The sequence below is a fragment of the Arachis ipaensis genome, chromosome B06 (genome assembly GCF_000816755.2).
Source record: "Arachis ipaensis cultivar K30076 chromosome B06, Araip1.1, whole genome shotgun sequence".
NCBI lineage: Eukaryota > Viridiplantae > Streptophyta > Magnoliopsida > Fabales > Fabaceae > Arachis > Arachis ipaensis.
In genome coordinates this window covers 101,827,383-101,845,947 of record NC_029790.2, presented here as the reverse complement: position 1 = coordinate 101,845,947, position 18,565 = coordinate 101,827,383, and the positions used below count along the sequence as shown (strand labels likewise).

The following is an 18,565-nucleotide window of genomic DNA, read 5'->3' as shown; positions in this document are numbered from 1 at the left end:
GGTGGGCACCGAGGAAGTGACGTTGTAACTATTTAATTGTTGAGAATGTTTATTAGGTTCTTACTACTATTTAAGAAATAATGTGTACTATTTACTTATTGAGTATGTTAACTAGGTTGTTATCGTTGACTATGTTAATTTGGTTATTAGTAGTTACTTATTGAGTATGTTACGTACGTTGTTATTACTTTTTGCCTATCTAATATGTTAATTAGGTTGTTAAGCCCACTCTCTATCGTGTATGTTAATCAGATTTGAAATGAATAAAAGCACCGGTTGGTCAATTCAAATGTCAATGTCGTACATAAATGTAAATCCAAACGAAATGTAAAAAAAGGTAACAATTACTCTTCGGCTGGACCTGCACTCGGTCCACCACTTTGATGACATCTACTGCGACTATGGCCCTCGGCCCCGCATTGCTTGCATCGCCTCGGGCGACGCAACATTCGAGTGTCCATCTCATTCAAGAAGCGGGTCATCTTTGGCCGGCCTTTGGCTACCCGTCTGAGGAACGGGTTTCCAATGAATCTAGGTCCATGATAAGCAGGCCGCGTTGTCGGATTTCCCAGTGGTCGAAATCTAGCTCTGTATACTCGTCAAACTTGGTCCATCTTGTAAACGTCATTAACGTACACTTGCCAATCCAACCTCTGATTTGCACAACACGCAAACACGTATCGACACGGAATTCAGTCAACCTGGAATTCACCACAGTCACACCGATGGTGGCGTAGGTCAACTGCATACTCAACCCCACTAGGCATCTCGCGTACTTCGAAGACTTCATTTTCTCTATCAAAACAGCTAACCTGTATGTTACCTGATGCTCGTTGATTTGCATGCAGCTTGGTTGTTACCATCTCAGAGAACACAAGTCCAGCACTGATTCGAGCTTCAGCCTCGGCTCTTTTCCTAGTGAACAACTCATTCAGTCTGTAAAATGTAGCCTTAACAAGTGCAGTGACTGGAAGATTGCGTGCACCCTTTAAGACGGAGTTGATACATTCCACAAGATTGGTGGTCATATGACCCCATCGGTAACCACCATCAAAGGCCAAAGCATACTGCTCACGAGGGATCCGATCAAGCCAGTTGGTGTAAGCCTCACCCCGTTCCTTTAATCGTTCATAGCACATCTGGTACTCCTTGGTCGTCCTCGAGTATCCTATGAAAAACATTCAGTCAACTATGAACACCATTCTATTTGATCGTACTTACAATAAATTCAAAGTTCATTCTATTCAAACTTACCAATGTTGACGATAAGCTTCTGCAGGTAAGGTGCCTTGAACTTCCTCAAGAAGTTGGACTCAATATGCCGGATACAAAACATATGGAAAGCTCTAGGAGGAGACCACGCCCCATTACTTCGTTCAATAGCTGATCTAATCGAATCATGTCGATCAGAGATAAGTCCGACACCATCACGTTTCACCACATGTTGACGCAGGTTGCTCAGAAAAAAGTGCCATGCATCAGAAGTCTCTCCCTCCACTATGGCAAATGCAATAGGCACGATGTTGTTATTACCATCTTGTGAGACTGCAACCAATAAACAACCCTTGTATTTTCCATACAAATGAGTCCCGTCCACCTGCACCACTGGCTTGCAATGTCTGAAGGCCCTTATACAGGGGTAATAACTCCAAAAGACTCTATGTAGAACACGTATATCAGGAACCAAATCATCCTCCTGGTAAGCTGGCATTGTTTCAAAGTGAACCACTGCTGATGGCTCTTTGTGGCACATTGCCTCAAACCATATCGGCAAAGCTTCATACGATGCCTCCCAACTTCCGAAAATTGATTTGACCGCCTGCTGCTTTGCTAACCAAGCCTTGCGATAACTGATGGTGTAGTTAAACTTTGACTGGATATCAGCAATTACTGATTTCACCTTTATAGACGAGTCAACCTCTACCAACGGCTTGATTGCTTCTGCAACTGTCTTAGAATCCAGCTTCGAATGGTCTTGAGAAATAGTAGACCTGGTACAAGTATGACTTCCATTGTACCTCCTTATCTCCCAACAGTACTTCTTCTGCATTTTCGTTACCCTTATCAACCAGTCACAACCATTCCCATATTCTGTACATTTGGCATAGAATGTCGTCGATTCCGACTCATATACCCGATAGTCCACACCTCTCCGGATGGTATAATCTTTCATTGCCTTAATTACTGCCTCCCTTGAACTGAATTCTATCCCCACTATGAACTCACCATCCGCCACAACAGCAGGGGCTGCATACATCAAAAGTAATAAATGCTTCATTATGTACTCAGTAAGAAGTCTTTCATTACAACTCAATTAACAATCACACTATACTATGTAAGATCGTTATAGTCTTATTTTTCGTTATTCCATCTACGTAAACAACAACTAAATATCATTCACAACAAAGAACTATTAATTAATAAAGAAATCAAACGCTATGGTGACAAATGCCTGGTCACATATCACATACATTACTCATCCGACTTATCGATCTGCTACTTCAGAGATTCACATAGCTACCTAGGTTTACGCACCTGCATTCATATATTGCGGAAACTCCGGTGCGTGCATAGCCTCCAAATCCAACGACCGCATGAAAGAAGGCTCCTGAAATGGATGCGGGTTTGCTAGTGCATTTGCAACTTCCGCCACATCTGCGTTCATGGCGCCGCCAGCTTCTTCTTTGTCCTCACCTTGACCGATGATCTCATAGTTACTTTCAAATTCATCTTCGCTTTCACTGTTATAATCTTCCAATTCAATGTTACGGTCCGCTTCAGATTGCTCAAACTCAATATATAACTCGATGCACGACATTCGGTCGCGATTTTCCATGTACATTGAAAACATTTCATGCATACTCGCTTCGTCCATCACATACTTGGTCTGAAATTGAACAAACCCACCAAACACAGGTAAAGGATACCTGTACAAAATACACGATACTCTCCTACAACTTTGAGAATCTATCTTCTCACAAATCACACCTTTCAATTCCTCAAATGACAACGTGAACGGAATAACAACATCTAATAGATTTTCACACACAAATTGAACTCCCTCATATGTTTGCAATAAAATCTACCCGTAATAATAAATCTTCAATACAACTCTATCATCCATAACACTAACTATTCTCAACCTCACACGAATTTTTTTTACAAAAATGAAGGAGAAGAATCAGAGAAGAGAACAGAGAGGAGGAAGAGAGGATGAACATTAGCTGAGACTGGCGAGGAAAAAATGGGGCTTCCACCATCCGCTTTTTGTATGGACTAATGGCAAATCGGACGGACCGACCGTTGCACCCCCAAATCGGTGGGTCCGATTGGTGCACCCCGTATTAAAATAAAATTCTCTGCCTCCAGTAATCGGTGGGACCGATTATTGCACTCTTAGCTAACGTTTTCTTGCACCACAAATCGGTGGCACCGATTTCATACCCGTCAGCCTCTCTCAAACACAAATCGGTGGCACCGATTTCATATCCATCAACCTCTCCCTCACACAAATCGGTGGGACCGATTCCTCCCTCTTGAAATCGGTGGCTCCGATTTCTTCCCCCAAAATTCCAAAAAACCAACGCCGTCATAACAGTGTAAATCACCTGTAATAATCATATCCCAGCATAACTCACACCCCCAAATCATATCTAAAAAAATCAACCTGCTTATGTTTATTAAAAGCTATTTTTGATTTGATTTACCAAACATAAATGCTACAACTTTTAAAAAACCATCTTTTAAAAGTTAACTTTTATAAGCTACTTTTGAAAAGTAAAAGCTTTACCAAACTAAGCCTAACCCTAGCCTCCTCTTCAGCAGCATTTCCTTCCTCTCGAGCTCCTCAGTCCTCCCTCACTCCCTCAGAATCGCATCACTTGCTCCGTCCACCCACTAACCTCCATAGTTCCATCCAAGTCTTCCTTGAAAACCCTAGCCTCCATAGCGCTACCGCTCGTCTCACCGTCGCTGCTTGGTTCGTGGTGGTCGTTTGCCAATCCTCCTGGTTTGTCGTGCTCGAAGGCCCTCCTCGCGTTCGTCCAACGCTAGCGTCTCCAGGTCCTGTTCCGTAGCTCTTCGCTCGTCGTCTGTCCGTCGGGTTCGTCAGCTCGCCAGAGTTCGTCGCCAGCTCCCGTCATCTGTCGCCAGCTCGCCAGTGTTCGTTGCCAGCTTCCTGTCGTCCGTCGATCTCCGTCAAATCTCAGCTCCCTGCCCTCGCCGACGGTAATGCCTCGGATGCACTAGAATTGTTCAGCTCTTGTTCTTGGATGATTGGCTTTGCTCACTGGTTGATAATGAATTTTAACTCTGTTACTGGCATGTTCTTGGTTGATTAGGTTTGTTCACTGCTTGATAATGAATTTTAACTCAATTACTGGCTTGTTCTTGTTCTTAGTTGATTAACTCTGTTTCTGAAATTGAAATAATGGATAAGATTACAGGAGTTTTGTGTTTTTGTTAAAATTATTGATAAAAAATGGCTTTGCTGTGCTGCTGCTGTTTTTGAATTTGTGGCTCTGTTGTTTTTAATTTTTTGCTGATGATTTATTGATTTCATGGTTTTTGTTGATTATTTGTTGCTGTTTTTGAATTTTTGTTGATGATTTATTTGATTTCTGGTTCTGTTGTGCGGCTGGTATTTTTGATTGTGTTAACGAGAGCTGCTGTTTTTTACTGTGACGTTGATTTATTGATTTCAATTACAGATTATTATTTGTTGAATGATTATTTGATATTTGGCTCTGCTATGCTGCTGCTGCTCTGATTTAATAATAAAATATTGTGTATTATATATATGCTTTCCTCTCCGGTTCGAGTTGTCATATCTATTTGACAATGAGAAAGCCCAGCTTTACCACCCCTAATTATATTAATGTATTCAATACACTTGTAACTTGAGTTTTCTAACAAATCACAAATAACAAGCAAAAAGAAATGACTGCCATAATAAAAAGAAACAAAGATGATAGGAAAACTGCGTAAATGCAATAATGCATGCATATATTAGAGGGTATGAAACTGTATTTATGATGTTTTTTTAGCCTCTAATATCATTCTTTAGTATTGAAGTCAGTGATCTTCTGGAATACACTTTGTGTAAAGTTTGATAACAAATTTGTAAATTATTAATTTGGAAGATAACATTTCATGTAGTGTTTTAAATTTGGAAGATATTTTAAGATTTATATTTAGACTATAATTTTATTTTAGAATGTTTATTGATAATTTATTTATTATTTTATTCTAAAACGATTTTCTGGTTAAATCACGGTTGGATTATTGGTTCACTAGTTTATTGCTTCAATCAGTTCAACCGATGGTTCAACTGAAATAACTGTTTTATAATAAAATAATAAATAAAATATAAATAAACACATTAAAACATAATTATAATCTAATATAAATTTTAAAATATCATTCAAATTAAAAGTATCAGATCAACCACAATGTTATAATATCATTCAAATATAAACTCAAAAGTCAAATAACAAAAAAAAAAAACCAAATAAAAAATACCAACCTCAATTTGCCATCAATCATCAAAATTTCCAAATACATAATCTAAGATCAAACAGCAACCCAATGACAAGAAGTCAAGAACAATGAATTAGTCAAGAATAATGAATTAAATTGATTGATACTATCATTTAGCCAATAACAAAATTTAGTTAACAACAACCAATGACAAACAACAATAATAAGATCAAGATTAAGAACAACAATCCATAACAAAAACAATTTACCAAATTAACAAATTATCAAAATGTTAAGAACAGGACAACATCCTACAATCACAAGTTATCAAATTAACAAGTTAATAAGATCAACAACATAACAAAATAAGTTAATCCAATCAAAACAAGAACTAGAACTGCAACCTACTAATTAAAACAACAACCAGCTAAAATAAGAACTGCAACCTCCATCCAATCATCCTTTCAAGCATATATGGTTCTACACAATTATCTCCAATTTAACCAAATGCCCAACTAAGTGATTCTGCACCAAATAAAAAAACTAAGCAAGATCTTCAAATCCGCAAACCGAAGGGAAAAGCAAATCAGTCAAAGGCCAAAACCGGGCTTTTGTTCATTTGTTGTTCAGATTCAGAGACGTTCCTTCCCTCCTTTGCTTGGTTAGATTAGTATGATTTAATTTATTCATTGAAGATCTTGCTTAGTTTTTTTGGTGCAGCGGAATCACTTAGTTGGGCATTTGGTTAAATTTGGGATAATTGCACAGAACCATATATGCTTTGAAAGGATGACTGGATGGAGGTTGCAGTTTTTATTTTAGCTGGTTGTTGTTTTAATTAGTAGGTTGCAGTTCCAGTTCTTGTTTCAATTGGATTAACTTGTATTTGTTAACTTGTTTTGTTATGTTGTTGATCTTATTCACTTGTTAATTTGATAACTTGTGATTGTTAGGATGTTGTGCTGTTCTTGACATTTTGATAATTTGGTAAATTATTTTTGTTGTGGATTGTTGTTCTTAATTTTGATCTTATTATTGTTGTTTGTCATTGGTTGTTGTTAACTAAATTTTGTTATTGGCTAGACGATAGTATCAATCAATGTAATTCATTATTCTTGACTAATTCATTGTTCTTGACTTCTTGTCATTGGGTTGCTGTTTGATCTTAGATTATGTATTTGGGTATTTTGATGATTGATGGCAAATTTTGATGTTGGTATTTTATATTTAGTTGTTTTTTTTTTTTGTTATTTGACTTTTGAGTTTATATTTGAATGATATTATAATATTGTGGTTGATCTAATTCTTTTAATTTAGATGATATTTTAAAATTTATATTAGATTATAATTATGTTTCAATGTGTTTATTTATATTTTATTTATTATTTTATTATACTTAGTTTATTAATTGTTAATAAATTCTAAAGGTTTAAGGACGCAAAAAAGTTAGATAATTAAATAATTTTTTAAACCAAATTTAATCAACTCATTGTGTATGTGCTATTGTTGCTTCTTCTTTTTTTTCTTCTCCTGCTTCTTTTTCTTCTTTTTTTTTTCTTCATTATCGTCATCATTATTATCGTCGTCATTGTCACCACCACCACCACTTCCTCTTCTTTTCCATCCTCCTCCTTCTTTTTTTATTTGATTTTTTTTTCTCTTTTTTCTTCTGTTCTCATTTAATTTTTTCTCTTCTTTATTTTTCATCCTTTTCCATCATCATCATCGTCATACAATTAGTTTAATAATAACAAAAGCACATCATTTAGTTATAAATGACACCAAAATTTTTTATAATGACATAAGAATTTTTGGTAGATATAAAAAATTTGTTGAATGGCATAAAAAATCTTTAAAGGGTCGTCACAAATTCAAAATTGACTCACTCAACTAACAAAATACATTTAAATGCATTTTAGAATCAAAAGACACATTAAATTATTACAAATGGCACATAAATAGCTAAATCTTTTATATATTAATTTAATACTACTCAATCAATTCAGTGGTAATAAAAACAAATTATTTAGTTAAAACTTATACAGAAATTTTCAGTAAATGAAATAAGAAATCTTTAAAGAATCACAAGTCCAAAACATAAACTCACTAGACCAACTATTCAAATGAGTTTTAGAATTAAAAAAAATATATTTATTTGTTACAAATAATACAGAAATGACTAGACCTCTTATATATGAATTTAATGCCACTCAATTAGTTCAATGATAAGAAAAATATATTATTTAATTAGAAATAACACAATTAAGAAATTACTGTGTCATAATTAAAAAATTTTGGTATCAAAATTAAGAAATTTTTTATGTCACAATTAAAAAGTTTTCCTCCATCTTGTTTTACCCTCTTTTATCATCATCATCATCATCTTGTATTACCCTCTTAACAAGAACATGTGTCATGGTTAAAAAGTTAGTGTCAAAATTAAGAAATTTTTTTATCACAATTAAAAAATTTTGGTGCTATTTTTCTGATAAATTATATACAATTCAAAAACTCTCCTCCTCTTCTTCTTCATCATCATCATCACCCTTTCATAATTCTTCTTATTTCATCATCTTAACAAGAATATAAACAAAAAAGAAGAGAAAGAACTCAAATAAAGAAGAAGAAGAAATAAAAAATGTCTACCGTTATAAATAACGAAATACATGGATAATTCAGTTTTATTTCGTACTATTTATTGATAGAAGGAGATACATGTCTACCATTTGCTATCTTAGAGAACTTAATTGATACTTTTTTTTCTTCAAAAATAAATTAATCCAAAGTCAACATCTTTGAGGATCTAATTGTCACTTTAATCTAAAAAAAAAGATTATAGGACATTGACACATGTTTTGTCTCATGGTATCTCTTTAATTCCTTGCAACGTGCAAAATCTGCCGAATGAAAATTCTGTGCTGATTAGTGATTATTAGGTCTTTTCCAAGCCTCATTTCCAAAGACATTGCATTTGAAAGGTAAAGAGATAGTTACGTTTTGTATCATTTAGTTTAAGGTGAGTTCTCCTGTGTAGATAATAAGATTCCATCTACATGTGTAGATAAGCGTTGGCAGTTTCTAAGTGCGACAAGTGCTGATAAGGTTTAGACATTTTCTGCACACTTGCAGGTTGTTGCAAGGTACATACTTAAAAAGTTTACACAGTAATTAATAATTTATCTTCATGATAATTATGCCTTGGTAATATGGAATTTTTTTTGTATTGTTTATTGTTTGAAATGCATAGTATTAAGCCCATTAAAAAAATACTACCACTAATACTTTTAATTAAAAATATTAGTTGTATCCTTTTTTCAATGGGCCTAATACTATGCATTTCAAACAATAAACAATACAAAAGAAGTCTATGTTACCAAGGCATAATTATTATCAGATAAGTTATTAATTACTGTATAAACCCTTTAAGTATGTCTGCAACAACTACAACAACCTGCAAGTGTGCATAAAATGTCTAAACTCTATCAACACTTGTCACATTTAAAAACTACCAACACTTATCTACATGTGTAGATGAAATCTTAATATCTACACTGAAAAGCTCGCTTTAATTTAATTTGATGCCTTTTTGCGGTTACAACCGATGCCATGAGACCAAAGGAATAACTCACCCTGGCCCAATCTGAAAAAATATTAAATTAAAACATAAGATAAAATATTATTTTAATTTTTACGTTTTTGTGAGATCCTAATTTATTTTTTAACCTTTTTAATGTCTTATTTTTATCTCAAAAATTTTCAAGCGAGATTAATATTATCCGACTAATAAATTTGACACAAATAATTAATAAAATGATTGACAGGAACGTTAATATTATTAGTTAAGTCATCTCTTCTTATTCTATAAAAAAACATATCAAAATCTTTTTTAACATTCTATTTTTTTGTTTTTTTTATACAAAATCTCAAATTCTATCCATCAATTGGTCTCTAGAATAAAAAAAAACCTTTTATACAGATAATCATTAGTAAATTGATTATGTATTGAATATTAAACGTTATTAATTCTTTAATATACTAATTGTTAGTGTTAAATTTAACTATGAGACAATATTAAATTCGTTTAAATTATTTTGGGATTGAAATAAAATATTTAAAATATTATAGATCAAATTAAGACTTGACACAAAGATTTGACACTGAAATAACAATCTACCCTAAAATATATAATATGAAAATAACATTCCTCCAAATTAGCATGTCTATCCAACTATAGATTCTTTTTTTTTTTTGGAACATTAAATTTTTGGTTCTTGTCTTTCCTTTTTCGGCATATAATATTGGGCCTGGTCACCAAATCACGTTGTAGAAGGCCGCTGTGGGAGAAGGTGGGCTTATTAAATTCACAATGATATGTTTTCTAGTGCAGTTCGTGGGCTTTATTCGGGCATGGGTACTGGATCCGAACCGGATAACAAACTCGGATATGGATCCTTCAGACTCCGCCTCTGAAGGCTGAGCTCTGAAGTCGAAACTCTCGTCTCAAGCTTTCAATTTTGGAATCTGGACGAAGCTCTGTTGCTCCTTTGAAGGTCGCCGGCGCACGCTGCCATCACCATTCTTGGACGGCGATTTCAGCCGATGCGGAAGGATGCGATTTTAACGCAATCTTCGCTACCTTGAAAGGGAACACTGTAACCTCTGAGCTTCAGCTTATCCACGTTTTGCAACCATGCGCGCCGTAGCTGCTCGCTTTTCTAACGTAACCTCCAATCTTAACCTTCATTTTTGCCATTTCTATTCTCCAATTCTTTTTAATGCTTAATAGCTACTCATTAGCTAATTCATTTTATTTCTCTTTTTTGTTTGGTAGTATTTATGTAAGAGGAGACCTGTGATCAGTGTTCAATCTCGTAATTTTTCATCATATAGTGGCAAAGGTATGAGTTTCTATTTTATCGGTATTTTTGCTTTATAGAGAAAGCTATAGGTACTAATTCTTGTAGAAACGGATATATGGTTTCATGTTGATTTTGGATTTAGGGTTTAGGGTTGATCTTGCAACTATTTTCAAATTGTAATCAGGCATTCATTTACTCGTGGTGGTTCAAACCTGCTGACATTGTGGTTAAAATTTTGAAAATGGAAAATCAGGAGAGAACTTGATGCAGCAGTCAGTTTCACTTTTGCGCGTCAGGGATCCCTTGTATAAAAGGATGGGAGCTTCTAGGTTGACTCGATTCGCAATAGATGGTAATTTTTCTACTATCTATATACCTCTCTATTGCTTGCGATTAATATTTTATGACACATTTATGTGGAAATAAATGGAAGCTATTCGTGGTGTATTTGCCTTCTTTTTTTCTATAGGGTTAAATGTTTTTGCCGAGTAGATTCCATTTCTTACGACTTATAACTCGCGACTAGCATACTTTTGTTGTCCTTGTGCTTTGTATTATGGGGAAGAGTTTATGAGACTTTGAATTGGTTGAGAACAGTGTTATGGATTTCTTTTGAACTGATTATGCATAGTTACTAAGATTTTTACCGATCTTCAGTGGCTGGTCTTATAGGTGAAAGAGCTACTCTATTTTTATTTGTATATTTTTCTTGAGTAAAGACATATGTTTCAGTTATTCAAAACTGAATTTTGCTCAATAACTGAGAAATTGTCTTAACAGTTGACACTTTTTGCTTGTTTGTACCTTTATTGAGTATTCTATGTTTGCAATTATCTATCCATAGTTTGCAATGTGGCAGTGAATAATGATGCTCATGAAACTGATTTAGAATAGTATCCTATGATGCATTATTTTCTTGGATCTTCACTACCTACTGCATAAGTTCATACAAAAAAAATTTTCACTTCCTATTTTCTGAAAGATGAAAGAAGGATGAAGATACTCAAGATGGGTGGAGCTGAAGAGCTCTTAAATATGTTAAGCACGGCTAAGGATGACCGCACACGAAAAGCAGCTTTGGAGGCTCTTGCTGCACTGTCACAATCAGGTTCTACTTTAAAGTCTTATTCTAAATGTGTTATTCATGGGTTCATTTGTTCATTAGTTATCACCTGGATTTCTTTTTAACGTTATTTTTGAGGGAAAAAAATATTATGACCATGCCATTGGAAAGGTATTCCTATCTTATTAAAGATGAATCATACTTTTGTGGTCTTAACTCTCTTAAACTACCAATTTCCAGCCATCTACTAATTTTGTTTGAAGTTATTCAACTGATATGAGTATGTAGGGAGGAAGACAATCTGTCCATTGATTAATTAAAAGCTTATATTCGTACATTCATGTGGTTTTGTTGGGAATGGATGCTTGTCCTAAATGTTGTTAGGTTCTGAAATATGAAAATTTCCTTTTTCTAAACCTTGAGGGAAGAAGCATCCTATATCAATTTCTTCAGTAGCATGAAACTTGAACTTAATGAAGCCAAAAGGCTTTGTTACACATTGGAATGTCATAAGCATAGTGCATAACATCTCATTTTTCTGTGTCAATCTACTTATTATTATTAATCCCATTTTTAATACCTTAAAAAAAGGAAAAGAATGAACTCAAGTGTAACGGGTATTACAGCTGAGGTTGAAAGATATGCAAGAGTACAACTAAATCAATTCTGCTTCACTAGTCTTCTACTTTGTTTTCATTTTTCCATTGATTATTTGATTGAGATAATAAACTTCATTGTAGATAAAGTTCTTGCATCCCTGCACAATGCTGGGGCCATTTCAATCATTAGGTCTGCACCAAATTCACTTGAGGATGCAGAAGTTGAGAAATTCAAGTTGAGCTTGTTGAAGAGGTTCCAGGATCTGAGGTATGATTTGTCTTCATGATTTATAGTTGAGGAGCTTGCCTTTTTCTTTTGTTGTCTTGAAAGCTTGAAATAATTGTATGAGAGAAAGTAAGTTGGCCACAAAGGAGTTTCCTTAGGAAGAGTGAAAATTGCCTTGTATCTCAAATCTTTTGACCAAATCTTATAGGATTATGGTTCAATTAAATTTTTGTTTTGGGATTACTTAATTTTTTGGTGATTTTGCGACTCTTGTTATTTGTTGCCAACCTTGATAAATTGTAAAAATATTTTATTCTTTGTTGGTATGCTTTCTTTTTCTTGCTAAGAAAAAAATAAATAATAAATTGCTTCATTCTTGTTTTGATCAACCCTTTAAATAAACAAGGGTTTCGTATGAAGAAATTGACGGAATTTCGAACTGGATGCAAATATTTTTGCTTGGTAGTTAAAGAAGTTGCAGACCAAGAAACTGAGAAAGGTCCTGGTGAAGTTACATCAGAAAGTATGCAACATGGCCATCACCATTAACCCTCTCAAATCTACAGCGCCGGACAACTGAGCGCCTCTGTTTCCTCTTTTATTTGTAACCAAGCCATTTCCCAGATTAATTACTCATCCACATAATTATCATCAGTTCCATAAGAACTGGAGGCTATGCTTAATACAGGACAAAAACATCATATATTTAGATCAGGCTCATGAATTCCTCTTCAATAGCAAAGGCCCAAGCACATTTCTAGCATGGTGGGGAACATGAACTTTGTGCATCATTTAACAGAATCATCAGTGGTATTCTCGTCTTTTTTTTTCTTTTCTTGTCTTTTCTTTCTATTTTTTTTTTAATAAAAGGGAAATTTTTATTTTGAAGGCATATTTTAAAAAATTTAAAATAAATATTTTAAATTTTATTTAAGCAGAATAGTTACTTTACCATACACTTCTTTACTAAATGTTTAGTGTTATTGGTCAATAAGATACGACAGATACTAATTATTTAAGTTGCTAATGTTTTACTTTTAAGGATTCATGTAAAGTGATGGTAGTTCTATTTTTATTTCCCAATTTCTTTCAATGAAATCTTGAAAGAAACCGGAGCTCCACAAGTTTTGTTCTTTTGGCTTTTAATTTATTATCATTTTTTGGGGGGTGTAATGAACTTGATAAAATAAACATTGCAACCATATAATATATTAACTAGTGTGTGAATCTGAGAGTTGCACGGGTGCGACCATAAAAAAGCTACTTGCTTGAATAGCTGTAAAATAAATTGAGACACCGAAACACAAAAATCCTACCTTAACAATCATTATTGTGCGTAATATTCACAACATAAACAAACAATATGCACGATAATTATAGCAATTTGATATTTGTATATCAGCTAATTTACATGAATAGTCGAATACATTTGTACAACTTGTTTTTTTTTCCTACTTGGTTATTCGTATGCATGGCATCACCATAACAATATTAATGTGCAGATGAACATGAATTCTTGAAGTATCATCACTCATTGCTTCACATTTTGCTCACGAATTTGGTTTCTCTTCCATCTTTATATAAACATAGTGGTCTGGACTGTAATGCCGCAAGAAGGTTAACTCACCCCAATTTTAAATTTTTAAAGAATTCTTCTCACCTTAATATATAAATATGTATCCCAACCAACACACGCTTCATAAGATTGCATACATGAAATAGAATGCTCTCCTCTTTAGGTACAAGAGGCCAAATTCTAAGAATTTGGATCCTCTAAATTTTGAATCTCACTTTAGAGAGTAAAGTATTATCTATCACCATTTATTTTATAAATGGGACCAAGAAAAAATATGAGAGAGAGAATATTCAATGGTAAGAAATCTCACTTTATCCTCTAAAGTAAAAATCTAAAATTTAGAAGATCTAAATTCAAATAAGAAAATGGAAATATATAAATATGTATCCCAATAAACACAGTTTATAGGTTATTGATAAATTCCAATTTTGTGGTTTATCTTGTATTGAATTTAGTAGATTTTATTAACTTATCTTATATTTATTCAATGAAATAGCATGATTTGTGAATTTCTCCTAATTTATTCTTAAGAGTTAAAAGTATGCTTTTTGGGCCTTTAAATTGTTAAATTTAATTCACTTTAATTCTATTCAATACCATGATATGTTTGTTGAGTGATTCCAGTTTATAAGGCAAATATTAAATTGAAGAAGTGAAAAAAAAAGGCATGTAAAATGGAAAATTCATGAAGAAATAAAGTTTTAGAAATCTACCATGTGACGTACGCGTGACACTTGTCATGTGACCTCATTAAAGAAACACGCTGGGGGCGATTTCTGAGCTCATTGAGGCCCATATCCAACTCTTTTCTGAAGTATTTGAGGACAAAATCAAGAAGGAAGAAAAGGGGGGGAGCAATTAGTGTAGGTAGAACCATGTTTTAGGGTAGTTTTTAAGAGAGAGAAACTTCATCTTCTCTCTAGAAATTAGGGTTCTTAGTTTAATTGCCTCTTAGATTTAGGGTTTTATTCTTATTTTTAATTAGTTTTTCTTGCAATTTCTTGTTCCTACATCTTTGTTCTCTTAGTTTACATTGTTAATTTCTCTTTTATATTTTAGTTTGTGAACACTCTTGTTACTTTTAATTTCATTTAATACAATTTTATATTTTATGTTCTTTTCTTGCTTGCTTGAGTTATTGTTTTTATTTTCTTGTATTTGGTAATTTAGATTTTATTTTTATTACAATTTAATATGCTTTTATTTTTATGCACACCAAGTATTTGATAAAATGCTTGGCTTAGGTTTAGAGTAGATTTTGTGCATTCTTGGCTTGGAAAGAGAAATTAGGCAATCTTAAGTTATTAATTTAGATTGGTGATCTAGAGTGATTAGTTAATCTTGTTTTCATTAACATTACTTATGGATTGGGATTAACTAGGCTTATTTGACTTTCTCTCGATGTTGGAGATAACGAAATAGGATTAGCTCTTGATAACATTTGTATTATAATTAATGATTAGAATAGAAAACATTGATTCTCAATCCTTACCATGAATGCCTCTTTATTATTGTCATCTTTAGTTGTTTGATTTATTTTCTTGTCTATTTTAAATTTCTTGCTTCTTATCATCAACCCACTTGATCTCATAACCAATAATTAGGCACTCAATTGTAATTCCTAGGGAGAACAACTCGAGAATAATACTCTCGATTATTTTTATTGGGTTGAACTTGTGACAACCAAACTAAACTTTGATGGAGGATCCATTGTTGATCTAGACTATGCTTGCAACGAAGTAATTCAATTTATTGAGGAATTCTAGATCGACATAAAATTATCTTATCAAGTTTTTGGCGTCGTTGCTGGAGAATTGCAATGTGTGCTTGTTATTGGTTATTGTACATATGTTAATATTGTGAATAGTTTGCTCTTTGTTTGTTTGCTTGTTTGAGTTAGTAGTTAGGATTTTGTCTCTTTGTTTCTTAATAGTTTGTCTTTATTTTCTCTTGCTATTATGAATTCTCACCTTTTTTGCTATGAGTTTGGTTCAAACTATGTTATAGGAAATAAAAACTTCAATGAGGATTTGCATTGAAAATCAAAGATGGGAGGAGCCTTAATCCTATGAACAATCTTTTTGGCAACAACCTCCTCTGGTTTCTTATGGGTACAATCCAACTCCTAATGCATATCAACATAATGGATGTGGTGACCCTCATTGTGGGTGTCAACCACAACCACCATATGCATATGATCCCTTCCCTCAATATAGCTTTCAACAACTTTACTCACAAGCCCCATTCCACCATTCATCTCTATATGATCTTAACTCATATCCACCATACCAACACCATATGAACCATATTTAGAGCCACCATCATTCTAATACCAATACTCCCAAGAACCACCATTTCCTTATACACCACCTCAATACTTTCACCAATATGAACCACCTTCCAACTACGACACTTTTTCTCCAAACAATGAACCCTCTCTTCCACCACCGCCTTCATTGGACGAATTTCTCCAACCCCTAATACAAGAACAACAAGAACTTCTAGCTCGTTGCCAAAAGTAAGGGGAATTTGTGGCTAGCTTAACTGAAGTGGTGAACCAGTTGGCATCATTGTGCTCAATTATCCAAGACACCTCTCTTGTTAAATATGGAGGATTAATTGAGGAGCAAAATGAGAAGGAGAACTTGGAATTTCAAGGGGAAGAAGAGAATGAGTTAAAGCAAGAATTGCAAGAAGAGAAGGAAGTAGAGATAATTGAACCGGAAGAAGTGGTTAAAGATTTAGGAGATGTTGAATGCAAAGAGGAATCTCAAGTTGTAGAGCCTTCTTCCATGGAGTTTGAAGGTGATGTTAAGGAGGATAGTGCACAACTTTCAAGGCATATTGTGATTGAAGAATTGGAAGAAATAGGGCAAGCAACAAGTCTCCCTATTTATGATGATTTTGCATCAACATATGATCCTTTTGAGTTTGATGAATCCTTCCTCATTGAAGTTAAAATTGATGTTGAGGTAGATTTCACTCAACCCCAAGATATGACTTAAGTGATGGGAAAGAGCTAGAGGACATTGACGGGTAGAGCTTGAAGCATCTTGTCAAGTGGTGGAAACCCTTCAAAGAGGACGAACGGGAGTGGAAATTGCCCTATCAAGACCGTTGGAAGCATCTCCTCCTAAGTTACCATCATCCATTACATCATTCAAGTGGATAAAATTTTTGTCCTTAAGCTTTATTATTCCACTTGAATACGGTTTGCTTGAAACGGATGGTCAACTCAGGATGTTTTGTAAAGAGTAGAAGAGAGATAATTAGTGGTTGACATCATAATTTACGGTTCATTATTGTTGGAAGCTCAAAGTTTAGGAGCAAGGATTGTTGTGCTACTCAATTGATAGGATTTAAGAGGATGTTTGGGTGCTTACATGAGAATTCTAAGATGAGTATGTGATGATTGGATTTTTGATGGTTTAGAATTTCACAAATGAATTCTCGTTGCAAGTATAGTTCCTAAACCAAACAATAATCCTTTCATACAAAAAATTGTTTGTCACAAGTAACAAACCCCTAAAATTAATAACCGAAGTATTCAAACCTCGGGTCGTTCTCCCTAGGAATTGTAATTCATACTCAAGTGGGACAATAAAGCTAATAGAAATGAATTTTACCCACTCAAGTGAAGGGGTAGACGACAACCTAGGCAAAGATGCTTCCAAAGATCTTGACAAAGCATAACCAACCCTCGTTCTTCTATTTCTAGGGACTTCCACCTCTTCACAAGATCTCTTAATCTCAATCCTTTGTTCAACAATTTTATCTAAACCTTTTCCTTTACTCAAATCATAATAGGGAGGGTGAGAAAAATTTACCTCATCAACGCTTTCAAATCCAACCGGAGAAGGTTCTTCATGCTTAAAGGATTCTTCACCACTAAGACTTGATGCTTGATCTTCATCACCAAGGGAACTCAATTCTTTCTCTATCCCATCCAATTCTTCATAAGGTATATGCTTTTGAAGTTGTGCACACTCCTCCTTAGCATCAAGTTTAATCTTCTTGGAGGGGTTTCCTTCAACTCTATGTTCCCATGGAGGCTCCGCATCTCCTAAGTCTTCTACCACTTCTTCCGTGTCTTCAACAATTAAAGCTTCCTCCAATTGTTCCAATACAAAGCAACTTCCCTCATTTCCCACCGGAGTTTCCAATCTCTCCTTCATGCTATGTCCTTTCTTCATTTCACATGTAGCCATGGGAGTTCCTTGAGTGTTCAAGCATTGGGAGGCTAATTGATTTGTTACCGCATCCAAGGTGGCCATGGGCCATGACACATCCCTTTTCATCTTTTCTTGCCCTTGAACAAGAACACCAAGGATGTTATCCATTGGAGGTTGGGGTGGACGGAAGGATTCATCATTTTGGGGGAAGGGTTCATAGTAGGAAGATGGTTCTTCTTGGTAGAGTTGTGGTGGTTCAATATTCTCCACTCTTTCTACTTGTTGCACAACACACTCCATGGTTGCTTGAAATTGATCCAATGCTTCCTTGAGACGATCCCTTGACTCTTGTTCCTTTTGGATATCACGAGTAGGATCATATGACTCTTGGATTGAAGGACATGAGTATTCTTCCATAGGAGATTGTGATGGAAAGTAGAGTTCATCTTGTGGTTGAAAGTTTTCATGTATTGGAGGTGGTTCATCTTGGTAATAATATGGAGGCGGCGACTCTTGAAAATGTTGATGTTGGAATGGTGATGGCTCTATATGTGGTTCATATGGCTCATATGGTTGTTGGTAGGATGGATAT

General features: G+C 34.4%; 1 protein-coding gene and 1 long non-coding RNA gene across 4 annotated transcripts; both read left to right on the top strand.

Moving 5' to 3' along the window:
• LOC110263430 lies at positions 9,934-10,392 on the top strand. Its single transcript, XR_002349082.1, has 2 exons — positions 9,934-10,198; positions 10,310-10,392. It is a non-coding gene; the product is annotated as an uncharacterized LOC110263430 (long non-coding RNA).
• Positions 10,489-13,279, top strand: LOC107604723. 3 transcript variants are annotated; one of them, XM_016306375.2, is made up of 4 exons: positions 10,489-10,689; positions 11,320-11,445; positions 12,141-12,267; positions 12,632-13,279. In XM_016306375.2, the coding sequence occupies exons 1-4, from the start codon at positions 10,602-10,604 to the stop codon at positions 12,693-12,695; spliced, it is 405 nt and encodes a 134-aa protein (XP_016161861.1). In that variant the 5' UTR covers positions 10,489-10,601; the 3' UTR covers positions 12,696-13,279. The 3 variants fall into 3 exon arrangements, with proteins under 3 accessions (XP_016161861.1, XP_016161863.1, XP_016161862.1); XM_016306377.2 differs by having other exon boundaries at positions 12,692-13,067; XM_016306376.2 differs by lacking the exon at positions 12,632-13,279 and having other exon boundaries at positions 12,141-12,551.

Bases quoted from the DNA above. Each gene is read 5' to 3' on its own strand.
- LOC107604723 (XM_016306375.2), top strand. From the start codon at position 10,602: ATGCAGCAGTCAGTTTCACTTTTGCGCGTCAGGGATCCCTTGTATAAA. The intron at 11,446-12,140 runs GTTCTACTTTAA...ACTTCATTGTAG, and splicing joins TGCTGCACTGTCACAATCAG to ATAAAGTTCTTGCATCCCTG. The intron at 12,268-12,631 runs GTATGATTTGTC...TAAATAAACAAG, and splicing joins AAGAGGTTCCAGGATCTGAG to GGTTTCGTATGAAGAAATTG.